The 13,146-nt window shown below is 40.7% G+C and overlaps 1 protein-coding gene across 3 annotated transcripts in view; it reads left to right on the top strand.

Annotated features, from left to right (window-relative positions):
- The first annotated feature begins 519 nt into the window (after nucleotides 1–519).
- The window catches only part of btbd11b (BTB (POZ) domain containing 11b), a 72,130-nt gene continuing 59,503 nt past the window's right edge, over nucleotides 520–13,146 (top strand). For 2 of the 3 annotated variants that reach the window (XM_056387600.1, XM_056387601.1), the window contains exon 1: nucleotides 7,202–8,441. In XM_056387600.1, coding sequence (XP_056243575.1) covers nucleotides 7,589–8,441 — 853 coding nt within the window. In that variant the 5' untranslated portion in view covers nucleotides 7,202–7,588. Of the gene's footprint in view, nucleotides 774–1,338; nucleotides 1,447–1,551; nucleotides 1,686–7,201; nucleotides 8,442–13,146 lie in introns of those variants that run through there. The other variant, XM_056387602.1, reaches the window with a different exon arrangement.

Genomic DNA, 13,146 nt, shown 5'->3' on the forward strand with positions numbered 1-13,146 from the left:
ACATAACTTAAATTCTGGTGAAAATTGCCGTGAGTTGAGAAAAAATAACCCCCACATTGGCTGAATGGCTGTTCAAATCAACAGTAACGTTAACCATCAAGTGTGCGGCATGTGCGCATTTTTAAAAATTATTTATTTATTATTATTGGTGACCAAACAAATCCACCAGCTAAGTTAATTATTTCATATTATATCAGCATTTGCCTGTGTTGGTGAGGGGAGTTGGCTAAACTAGCTAACGTTTGTGTTAATAACTAGTCTAACCTTGATATTAGTCTCGGCCGAGGCATTAACATATTAACTTCAGTCATTATATTCTACGGTAAATGATGTGATGTAACACAAAGCTGTATTCGGTTTTGGGAAGCAGTTTGCACATGTTTGAGAAATTGACCGCATGCCTCCCCTCCAGCTTGGTCTGCTCTGTGACGTACATCAGTTTAGACGGCTCGTAACGTTGTTTCAGCAAAATGTAAAGTGGGATCATATTTGTTTTTTGGAGTGATTTTTCGTGTAGCCTACGGTAAAGTTAACAGCACAGAGTCATGTGTTTTATTTTGAAGTAAAAAAAAAAAAGGGAAGTAGTCCGTGTGAAATCATGCTTACTGTCGCAGTGCGTGATGTACCGTCAGCCATAACAGCTGTTGTCTCAAAGTTTGTTTTCTCATTTGCGTTAACGTGAAGTCACATAGTAAAAAGAGATACTTGTCACATTTCTGAGACAAGCTGAGGCACGTTGCTGAAATCATAAACGGTGGTTACAGTGGACGCAGGTAATGTCAGTCCCAGGCCAAGCTTTTGTGATGTGATTTGATTAGTTCATAAGCTGACGTGATTAAACATAAGTATAACTGATCCCTGCTTGTCATTTCTGCAAAAAGCTGATCATTTGTCTGCTGTTTGGTGGCCTGAAACAAACAACACATTATCTTATTTTCGAATTGAACATAAAAGTTGGTCTCGTTGGCTGCTCTGTTGAAAACCATGCACTTATTGTTATATTTGTGTTTTTGTTATCATAATAAGCATATAAGAGTTTTTGATTGCAGGTAAGAAATTGATATTGGAATCAAGCTTTGCACTGGAAGCTTTAAGGTCCTAATAGTAACTGTAATAGTAACTTTTGAGTACAAATGTTACCATCTGTAATCACACTTAGTAAGTTTGAATGCATGCTTTCTTTGCTTAAAAAGTAGTAATAATATAAGTTTTATGTCACACATTAATTTATTGATGTTTGTTCAAAAGTGATGTTCCAGATTCATTGGATATGTGTGAGTATTAGACCAACATGAATTCATAAGTCTGGTTTACACAAGCATTTGTCTTCTCCTGTAGCATTTGCAAAGTTTGGTGTGCCAGCTGTGACAGAGGGTGTAAAGGTTGTTGACAGTTCGGGGACTGAGTTGGATGCAGCTGGAGTGCTAACCATCAAATATGACACAGGTTTGTCTCAGTTACATTTGTAATTTATATTACAGTATTTAATGGACATGCTAGTTCCTTGTGGTTAATATTTTTCCTTCCATCTGCTTCTCCTATCATGTTCAGAATCTGTCTCCATGGTACCATCTCCTGAGCAGTCTGAACCACCAACCCTTGATTCATCTTATTCTCAAGATACAGACATCCTTTCAGAGGGTCCTTCCGGTAAACGGCAGAGGCTGGACACAGAAGCCAAGCACGTAAGAATTAACACACAAACACCAGAGCAGAACAGGAATTATTTTTAGGGCACCTAGGCAATAAAAAAGAATTTAGTGTTATTTTAATGACCATTTGTTTTTAAGATCTTTTTTTAAATCCCTACTTATTAAAGGGATGTATTCTCAACATACTGATTTGTTTTGCTCTTTGTGTGAAGTTGGTGGAATCCATTCTTGCCAAGAAACCTGGTGGGAACGCATAATAAATAAATATAATCGAAGCAAGTCCCTGACAGATGAAACCAGAAGGAAAATGGTGAACATACTGGCAGCTGACATGACGGAGAAGAATGGGTAATTTTTAAATAGTTTTTAGTTAGCTCAATGTAGCTTTTAGATTAAAGTAAAATCTTTGTTAGATCCAGTGTATACAACTGAGAAATATTTACTTTTTTAATCTTGCAGTACATCACCACATCACTTCAAATTCCAATTTTTGAACATGCGATTCATGGTACTGTAGTTCAGGTCACTGGGGACAATCTTGGTTTGCATGGTCTGTTTGGCCTTGTGGAGTCATTTGGGACTCGATATTGCTGTCGTTTCTGTCTCCTTGAGAAACACTGTTTTCAAACCGTATTCTGTGAAGATGATCCGGAAGTTGTTTTAAGAACTGTTGATGCGCATGCACGGCACTATCAGACTGTACAAACAGATCCTAGGCCGCCTCATGTATATGGTGTGAAACGCGTTTGTCTGTTGAATTCACTTCAGTATTTGCTTTTAACAACTTTGCTGTAGATATAATGCATGATATTTTAGAGGGGGTTGGTCAGTTTGAGGTGAAACTGATTCTGAAGTACATTCAAGGCAACTTCCTAAGTGCTGAACAAGTGGCTGGTAGAATACATGTATATGACTATGGTTTCAATCAACAGCGAAACCGTCCACCTCTGCCAACAGATAAGTTGATGGGTGGAAGTAATGATTTGGGGTTGAATGCCATACAGTCGTAATTGGTGTTTGTTACGCAATATGCCTTCGCTATTTGGTGATTTAATCGAGACAGATGATAAACACTAGCATCTCCTACTTTTGCTTCTACATATTGTTAACATTGTATTTTCACCAGTCCAGTCAGAAGGCATGACCATATACCTCAAACATTTAATCATTGATCATCATAGGCTGTTCAAGCAATTATTTCCTGAAATAAATCTCTTGCCAAAGCATCACTTCATGATGCATTACCCTCGTAGCATAAAGCACATTGGTCCGATTTTGCACACATGGTGCATGCGTTACGAAGCCAAACAAAAATTCTTCAAGCAACAATTAAAAAGCTTTAAAAACATTACAAAGACATTAGCCAAAAAGCACCAAAGTTATATGTCAATGTATCATGAATCTTTTAGCAAGGAAAGATTAATTTTAGGTCCAGGAAAGATGGTGACACTTTTTAAGTTAAAACAGGGTGCAACAATTGCTGCAAAATTTGGAACTGTTTTCTCAACCAGTGTGTTTTCTGCCAAATGGATTAAATATCACGGTACAGAGTACCGTCGTGACTTCATTATATGTACTGAGGTAGCATGTGAAATGCCTGTATTTTGTAAGATTGACACGATTGTTGTAAAAGATAACTGTGTTTTGCTCTGTATAAAATTGATGGAAACCATGTGTTTTGATAACCATTACCACGCCTTTTAAGGTCAAGCTCCATCCAGACAAGGTTCTAAAAGTGTTGCACATAAATGATCTTTTTTTACTTCAAACCATTTGATTTTCAAATGAAGTATGGTACAACAGATACCGCCTTGTATGTTGTTCCATATTGCCATTTTATGCAGACCTAAGGTCAGTGTTCTAAAGTGGTGGCGTTGTTAGGCTGACCAAAAGTTAACTGTTTTTATGCTTATTTTCACTTCACCTGGAGCTCTGTAATGGCAGGGCAAGTACACTGTTACACGACCTTACTGTTACGTTGTGGCTTGTGTTTTTCCAAAGGTTTTAAAGTGGTGCATGTGAACAAGTTGTTGTATTGTGGTGCCTGGCACGGCAGGCACACCCATTGCACAACTATTCACTTTTTTTTTTTTTTAAATTGCAGTACGTGAACAGTTAAGTGCTTTTGTACAACTAAAAGTTGAAAATGCAAATGTTAAATGCATCTTGAAAAGGTGCTTTTGTACAATTAAAAGTGAAGTGGTTAAATGCATTTTTGTGGTAAATTGATTTTATTCAATGGTACAAGTATTATTTAATTATTATAGATAGATGCAATTTGACACTACAAAAGTGTAAAAATAACACTACATATTTATCTTTGCAGTGTTAATGACTGTTAGGATTTAACTCTATCTGAGTTGGTTTTTCACAGCAACAGAGTAAATCATCAACACAGTAGTGTGTAAAATTAACACTTATTAGAGTTATATGAGTGTCCAGTGTTAACCGTCAATAGCTCAATGCAGTGTTAAAAAGCATTAGAATTAGAGTTGATTTGACACCACAGTAGAGTAAGTTATCAACACTGCTGAGAATCATATTTACTCTCTCCAGAGTTATTTAACCTGTAGTGTTAACTTTTATTAATACTGTACAGTGTTAGCCAGTGTTAATTTTTTACTAAATTTTGAGTTAATTTTACTCTGAAATTTTAACACTATGGAAAGAGTTAATTTAACACTAATTCTGATAAGGACCAAATACACTCAGACACAGTGTTAAATTTAACTCTTTAAGTGTTGATTTAAGACTGAAATTTACTGTGTAGATTTGTGTGGAAAGGAAATTACACAAAGTGCAAACTGCTGAACTATTAACACCTGTAAGAGATGAGTTGGCTGTTCCAGTGACTATACAGGACTAATGAAGATAACTGCCAACTGATTAAAGCTTAAATGTAGAAAACGCCAAGTATACTGTAAACAGCAAATGGACTGAATGATTACAATAAACTCAATGGTAAGGAAATGACACCAGTTGTCTCTTTACAGGTTGGATGGGTATGGGATGTGCTCTATTTACAATGCATCCACATCAGCATCACAGACTTTAAAATCCAGCACCCTGATTTCATTCGCTCAGTCTGCAACATGAATGTTTACTGTCGCCATGGCAACGGGGGCCGGTTTAGTAGTTAAGGTTAGCCTTCATATTAACAATGAACAATATAATTGCAATATGTCATTTCTTAACAAAACAAATATCAACACCAGCAGCCACACTATCAAAGAAAGACTCTGTGTTAAACACCCCTCCTTGTTCTTCATCACATACCTTCCTCATCTCTGCTCTCCTCCTCACTTAACTTTAGCTTTTCACTCCTTTCTCACTCCCCTCATCTCGTCACCTATTCCTGCTTGTCATTACATGCAGCTTTGCAAGCAGACACTAGATGGAAATCTTAACCAGGAATTGTTTTTGAACTGTATCAGACACAAACATTTCCCCTTTTCATATGTTTATTTTTGGACTTCATTTCTGCTTTTTTACTTTTAGGTTTTTAAATTTATTCAAAGTTTTTGTTGTTTTGTTTTTTATTTGCTTTGATTAGAGCAGCGACGGCTTTGGCCAGTGACTGACTATGAAGAGTTTGCAGCCACACTTCCCATCACGTGTTTTCGGTCAGTGGCCTAAGCAATTAGGGCTTTGTAAGATAAAGTATATGTTATAGTAAATTTTTATATATATCATTGGACAAATAGAAGGTTTGACCTGATGAAGGCTCTAGGCTGTGGCTATCACCAGAGATACTGCATTTCATCTTGAATGAATGTCTGCAGGCCTACCAAGTTTTATGGCAGTCAGTCCATCCAATAATTGTCGAGGTATTTCACTCAAAACCTCAAATGTCAGTATCATGGTGGCATACGTTATCTGACAGCCATGACTGTCTGTACAAAAGTTTGTGCCAATCCAGCCAGAAGCTGTTGAGCTATTTCCTGGATAAGTGAAAAGTGACTGGTGCTGGTGACGTAAAAGTCAGGTAATCACCAATGTCATTAAGATGCATCCTCTGGGCACCACGGATACGTTTTATCACATGTTATGGTGAGCCATCCAGTAGCAGTTGACATATTACAGTCTGGACCAAAGTGATGAACAGACCAGCCAACCATCAGACCAACATCCTTAGGGTCATGCTGATAGTGTAGGTTAAAAACGTGTCACTTAGTTTGTGCTTACGTGCTTGATGGTTATAAACTAGAAATGACCCTTTTCAAAATTACCTCATTCTGAATTGTGCTCCCTCTGACACGCTGCTCCTTAGAGACTGATTAAAGCAGAAAGGACGTATAATTTGCACCCAACGTAGACATGAAACTGTGATATTAAATAATCCTTCAAAACTTTAAAGACTATAAAAGACCCTCAGTGTTCATTTTAAATCTCAATTTAGCGACTTTGATTTTCACAGCAGTGATTGTCCAAAATTTGTTGGTTCCCAACATCATAGGGTTTTTTCCCCCCTCTAACAATAGAGCAGTCAATGAGCAGCCAGTGAAGTAACTGAGATAAATTATTGTGATTAAAATCAGTGGAAAGGAGGGAGACCTGGCTTCATAACAGTAATGCCTGTGGTAATCTCCCTAATTGTGTGATATTACCAGATGTAGGAGAACATGGCTACCTGGAGGTTAATCTGTCCCATGTGATATGACATTCAGACTCTGAATAATGTGTCTTTCTATATGTGCAGGTGATAGACGGCTTTTAAGGGGAAAACATTTTATTCACTGACGAAAAATGAAGTTTGACTACACAACACCAGGGTTCACTGTTGCTCCAGAATGATGCCCAACCTGCTGTCAGGTACAGAAGCTACAGTCTGTCTGCATCTCATATGTAAACTCAGCCAGATCACTGAGCAACCTTCAGATTATGAAGTAATTATTTTCACCCACACAGTTTACAGTTGCTTTCACTGAACTGGATGTGTCACTGTTACAGTATGACTGCTGTTATTTTCAGTACACTTAACCACACACCTCACTGCTTTTGTTTTTGAGAGTAAAGAATATCTCTGCAATTGTTTAGATTGTACATGTTCATTTAGCTATCTTGGCTGTCATTTCAGTTCATGCTAGAACGTTGGAGCAGGGTTCATACAGATTCCTCAGAGACAGAGAGTATGGGTTTAGTGGGGAAAAACAAAACGGATCTAGCCCAGGTTAGACCCTGTGAGTGATCCCCGCTAATGTCCTTGAAAGTAATTCAGATCTTTTCAATGAGTTCTCCTCCGGAGGAACAAAGGATACATTATGCATGCAATCTATTATTAATGGTCTTGAGTCATGTTACCATCTGACATAGTCCCTGAGAAAATATCTGAAAAGCCTGATACTCTGGAGGACTTGTCCTCTAAATGTAGTTATATAAAAGCAGCTGCTTCTTATATTATGTGATTTAATATTTACTGCAATTTCTGTCTTTCACATTTGACTTTTACACTTACCACTTGACAGGATCTCTGCATTTATCCTATTCCAACGTCAGGAGAAATAATATTTCCCCAAAAGCAGGTAATAAATAATGAAGCAAGCTTTGTGTTCACTGTTTACATCCCCTTTTTTATTAATAAACCTCATCATGGGCTACATCAATGACTTGTTGTTGGACCTCTAAAGCGATCCAATTAAAACTCTTTGCTGCATCATCCCGAGAGTCCATTGGCTGACAGCTGTTCTCGGTTCTCCTCGGCCCCGCCCCCAGCTGTCAGGCACAGCGCGGGTACAGCACTGTATGACTGTGGGTGCACTGTAGTGAGATACTACTCTTTAACTTTATACTACAGCCCCGGGTGGACTTTCACTAAAAAGAGAATAGCAACCTGTTTATTAGCGGAGCTTGTCCCGGGCACGTGTGCATCCAAACTGCACCGTCTTGAATATTTTCCTCCACTTTTCCCAAGCCCTCTTACAGTATGAAGTGCAGTTATGGCAAGGAGTAGCAAGTCAGCAGCGAGGACCCTGGAGGATTTGACGCTAGACTCGGGTTATGGTGGAGCCGCCGACTCCTTTAGATCTTCCAGTGCGTCGCTGTGCTGCTCAGATGCACATGGGGCGAATTACTGGCATTTAACCGACTCGATGCACAGTCGACACAACAGTCTGGACACTGTTAACACGGTCCTGGTCGAAGACGCCGAGATCCTGGAGTGTACCGTGCAGTGCGCTAAACTACCCGAGCTTGAGGATGTGCCGTGGAGCCTCGGGGAAGTGGCGAGCGCACTGAGCAGGGACGAGGAGATGAGCCTGCCGACCCCCCCGCAGGACGTCCTGCTCAGGCTCTCGGTGCTGGTCAGCCGGGCCCTGGTCAGGGTCGCCAAGGAGGCGCAGCGCCTGAGTTTGCGCTATGCAAAATGCACCAAATACGAGATCCAAAGTGCCACAAAGATCGCCCTGTCGTGGACCGTCTCGATGAACTGCATCAGCGCGGCCCTCAGTGCCTTGTCCCTGTACAACATGAGCACGGAGGAGGACAAGTTCAGCCGCGGCAAGTCGGTACGCTGCGGACTCATCTTCAACGTGGGGAAGTTCTTCAGGTGGATGGTCGACAGTCGGGTTGCGGTCAGGATCCACGAGCACGCCGCGATCTATCTGGCTGCGTGCATGGAGAGCCTCTTCCGCGAGGTGTACGCTCGGGTGCTGCGCAGTGCCATGCTGGAGAGGGATAACGGGATCCCCAAGTTCACTGTGGAGACCCTGGAGCAGGCCGTCAACAGTGATGCAGAGATATGGGGGTCCCTGCAGACCTGGCAACACCTGATCTGTGGGAAGAATGCAAACGGTGAGTTATGAATACTGTAGGCTAAGTCAGTGCAACAGGGTCTTTCTCCACATCCTGACCACACATCAACTGATATAAATCACTTGTAGAGTTCCCCTCCTCATCTCAATGCAGCCATTTGAATCAGTATTGCAAAGCAAAGGCTTCTTCAATGGATTTCCCCCAAACTACCATACATTCACCCAACAGGGAATACTAAGGCTTGCCTGCACCATAAATTATGAGCACTATGAGGATTTATAGAAAGGGGTCCCTCAGATTCTCCTGCAGCCATATGAAAAGGTTATACTTCAATCGCCCAGTCTCTGTCTTGTTGAGGAGCTGTTGAACTTTCACTGAAAGACATAATGTGAAAGAGCATTTTTTGCAGCTGAAATAGTACTTCCCTTAGAGTGCAGGAGAGCTGCAGGCAGGGGATGACTGACTGAGAAGATCAGGGTGGGAGAGAGTGGTCCACTTGCCTCCTGTATCTTCTGTGCAGTGTTATATTGCAGTTGATATCTTCCTCTATATACCTTATATGTGGTTGTTTCGTTGATGAAATGATGAAGCTGCGAATACAAAATGATGACGCTGAGCTTGATATCCCCAGGCATAATGTCTCACTCTCCCTGGATCTCTCTCCCTGATAATGATGCCCTGCAGAGGTTAGTTTTATTCTTTCTACCCAAAGATGAAGGATGTCTTTCATTTCTGAGTACATCAGCTGATCCTTGTGCACACAATAACTCCTCGGCGGGGTTTCACATAGGCTTTCCAAGTGTTAAATACATTTTGGTGAGTGCTTTTGAAAGTATGTGTAATTGTATTTAGACTTCACCACAGCTTTAGCAGCAATACATCACAAACCACACTTACACATGCTTGCCCCTGTTTTGATGGATGTTGTAAAAGTGCTGCTGTGGCTCCTCTTGCAACAGGTTTACGTAATGAAAGGCCTTGGGGGACCTGTGTGCTATCATGCATTATGCAGAGTGATGTGAATAAAACTGAGTTATAGAGTGAGGGAAAGAGAGGAGAGACAGACAGATGGAGAGAGAGAGAGAGAGAGAGAGAGAGAGAGAGAGAGAAAGAAAGAAAGACTGTGACTGTATTGATGAATCACCAACAGAAGGCTGGCAGCATGAGAAGAGCACTTTATGTCACTGTACCCCTTTGTTTTAAATATACAATGAAACCTTTAAAACACATGCCAGTTTGTTTACACTGTCCATGTCGGTCTGCTTACAACAGCACATGATTGTAAGACTTCAGCTGCACAGTCACAGTCAAACCCGCAAAAATATGTCTTCATTTGTAGTGACGACAGTGTACATTATCATTACACTAGTGTACCTCTTGACACAGCCTTGAAAAAAATGGCAAGACGGTTCAATGAGGCTGCCTTGTATTGTCAGAGTTTACAGTACGAGCACATACTGTACAGTACTGAGTGTCAACATTCAGTCACTATGCACACTCTGGCCACTTGGCATGCAGTGAGGCACCAGCTGTAGAAGATGTGCGGTGAGTGTTCAGTGGTGCATTGGATGGACCAATGGACCGTTGGCATAGTGTGCACAAAGTCCATGCTGTAAAATATGTTAGTCATACTTGGGTAATGTGTAGTTTTCACTAGCATAAAAAGGAACTTTAGAGTGGCTGTAATTCATATTTTTAGAATAACAGTACGTCAAATGATTATGTGATTATATTTTGTGATTATGTTTTTAGCAACACTATACTCTTGGTTCATTTATACCACTCTCTGACCATGCATTACCTGCCTAGTGACAGTTAGCAACTAGCTATGTTCACCAGCTAGTTAGTGATTAGCTGGTCAGTTACTGCAGGTTTTAGCATGACAGGGTTACAGACAGTAGAGGTGTGTGTCTATGTGGGCATCAAGTTATGGGAAGTTCCATGTCATGGAGGATTTCGTCCTCCACCACATTTCTCATTGTGACATCGCAGGACCTCTAAACCTCAAGACACCCCCTATCTGCAGTGACAGATGAGGCCGAGACACGGGCGCATCATTTGTTGTCTTCCCAGTAAAACCAAACACCAAGTCAGTCCGATGGTGGGTTGACCTTAACAGACCCACCGACTGCCAAATTGAGCCTCCGTATTGCTCCATCCATTCTCTCTGCCTCTCTCTGCCAAGTGGGAGTAATTGAGGTGATTTTTTCATATTATGCTAACGCTGGTGACCCAGCTTTGTGAGGAGGGCCTTTATGAATATCTTTATTGCATCTCTCCCACCAGAGCTGACTTTTTTTTTTTTTTTTTTTGTTACACTGCCAGAGATTCAGTCAGGGTGTTACTTTGTTGGGTGTCGTCCTTCCTGAACATTTGAAGCTTCTATTTTGAGTATGTGAAGTGGGGTTGGCCTTTTTTTTCTCTTAAAGCTTCTTGGCAGTAGTTTGACATTTTTGGAATTATGCATGTTTACTTCTGGCACGCTTATTATGTGTCAGATAATTTCTTGGACAGAAGCAGTAACTTCCTCACAGTGTTGAGAATGTAAATAAATGTATTTCACAAAATGCCATACTGTTGCTTTAAGTCTTCAAGATTTATTAATGCTAGAAGAGCAGCAAGAGGCTCTGTAGTACTGTTCATACTCCGTTATATATTTGTATGCTTGTATTTATTTCTATTTAGTTCATCAGTTTATTCAAACAAAGGAGAAAAAAAGGGGGAAAAAAAACTTGTTCTTGGTTTTTTCATGGATTAATATGTAAGTCTACAACATAGGATCTATAATTACCCCCATCCTATAATGTCTGCACCTTCTGCAGCTCACAGTTCCGCATTGGCACATCTAGCATATGGCCAGCCTCCCACACACCAGCCCAACACACACACATACTCTCTCACCCATACGCATACATCAAGATGTCAGGGGCTCCTCTCACCATGTCTGACTCAGTGCTATTTGCAGGTGGGTGTTGGGTTTCCCTTCTTCTGGCTGTGGTATCCTGTCAGCACAGGAAACTACTCTATATGGTGGGATATTTCTTATGGCTCCCACTAGACTCTGGAACACAGTGATTCTTTGATTTCCTTAATGACGTGCATGTCAGAGAAAATGTCTAGGGTGAACATGATATCCACTGCTCAGGGATATGTAGGCTACCACCCTGAGGACGAGTTTCTAATCACACTTTATGTGTGAGATGACTTTCAAGTCTGGGCAGAACTGGTTATGTTGAAAGATTTAAAGCAAAATTTCACCCTAAAGTAATTGAAAACAAGTGTAGGAAATGTTGCTTGCAATTCCCGACCTATTTTGTTTTTTGGCACTGGTTTGTTTTTCTTATTCACATGGACAGGTGGCCAAACATGCATGACCTGATGCTGAAATATTTCCAGTGCAGCTAGAGTTGCCTTTTTCTTTTCTTTTTTTTGTATGTACAATGCAGACCATTTCTAGAACCTTCTGACAGGTAGCCTTAAATTGGTGCATAAATTAGACACATTCAAAGCTGCTATAATCAGTGTTTCATTGATGAAATGACTATGTGTAATGTGAAAGAGGCCCAAACAGTCCAAACATATGCTCCCTTTTCTAAACACGTGGTGAAAGAAAGCGTCACTATGTTTTTAGCGTCAGTCCTGCTGAATAAATGAGCAAGGCCTTCTTTGTGAAGTTACAATTTTGCATTGACATTCATCAATCATACAGAGAGAAACACATCACGGAGCTGTCAGAGTCACCAAATTCACTGTTAGCAGCCTCAACAGAAATTCAATGCAGCCATCACTTGCATCTTTGTGGAGCAGTTGCCGGCAGCATATGATATACAACACTGCTGAGGGGTAATTTGAGGTAATTTGAACAACTAGGCGTGCTGCTCTGTGGCATTGTTCACTCTTACCTTTTCTTTCTTGGAAAACATTATTCCCTATCACTGACACTAATGCACACCTATCTGAGTCTTGTCAAAAGCCACTGGGGGATGTGGAAAATCACCAACCGAACAGGCAAATTTGGGGAAAGTGGGTACACAAAAATAGTAAATTACAGGAGTGTGGCACATTCCTCAGAAACCAGTGGACCATTATGGTGTAAAGGGTGTAAGTGAGGAGTGATTTTCCTCCTTTAAAGCCTGATGTTCTAAGAGCAGAGCATGATCTAGTGGGCTCTACACATCTAACAGTTTTCATTTCCCAGACACAGACATCATGTGTGAAAACCAGAACAAGTGGGCTCGATGCTGGCCGGTATGGCCTAAAATTTATATTGCAGTATAATTTGAAGCATGGACTGTGACGATATATATCGCGGTATATTCCGTTGTCTGACATAATTTGCAGATTATTGTTTTCTGCTTGTTGTCTGACTTTTTAAACCCCAATCACGTCCATATAACAGAAGTTGCATCTGTCTTTTTTTTTTTTATGAACTCCTTCTTCTATTTGTTGTGTGCAGCGCTTTCAGCCGCTTCTGCATTTCCTCACAAAGAAGCATGGGCTTTCATGTAGAATCCAGACGAATCGCTGGTGCAGGCTGCAGAGGATCTTCTTCTTCTTTCCGACAGACTCCGTATGATTTAGTGCACTGCTGCTTCCCACTGGTGGCGTAACATCATTGCCACTTTAGATCTGTGATGGCTCTACCATCAGCACCGTATAGTCAAAATCCATACTGTAGGGCAAATTCATACCGGTTCTAAATTGTTCGTACCATTCACTGCTAAGTAGGGAACTTGTTGAGGGT

Source organism: Seriola aureovittata, chromosome 10 (genome assembly GCF_021018895.1).
Source record: "Seriola aureovittata isolate HTS-2021-v1 ecotype China chromosome 10, ASM2101889v1, whole genome shotgun sequence".
Classification (NCBI taxonomy): Eukaryota; Metazoa; Chordata; class Actinopteri; order Carangiformes; family Carangidae; genus Seriola; species Seriola aureovittata.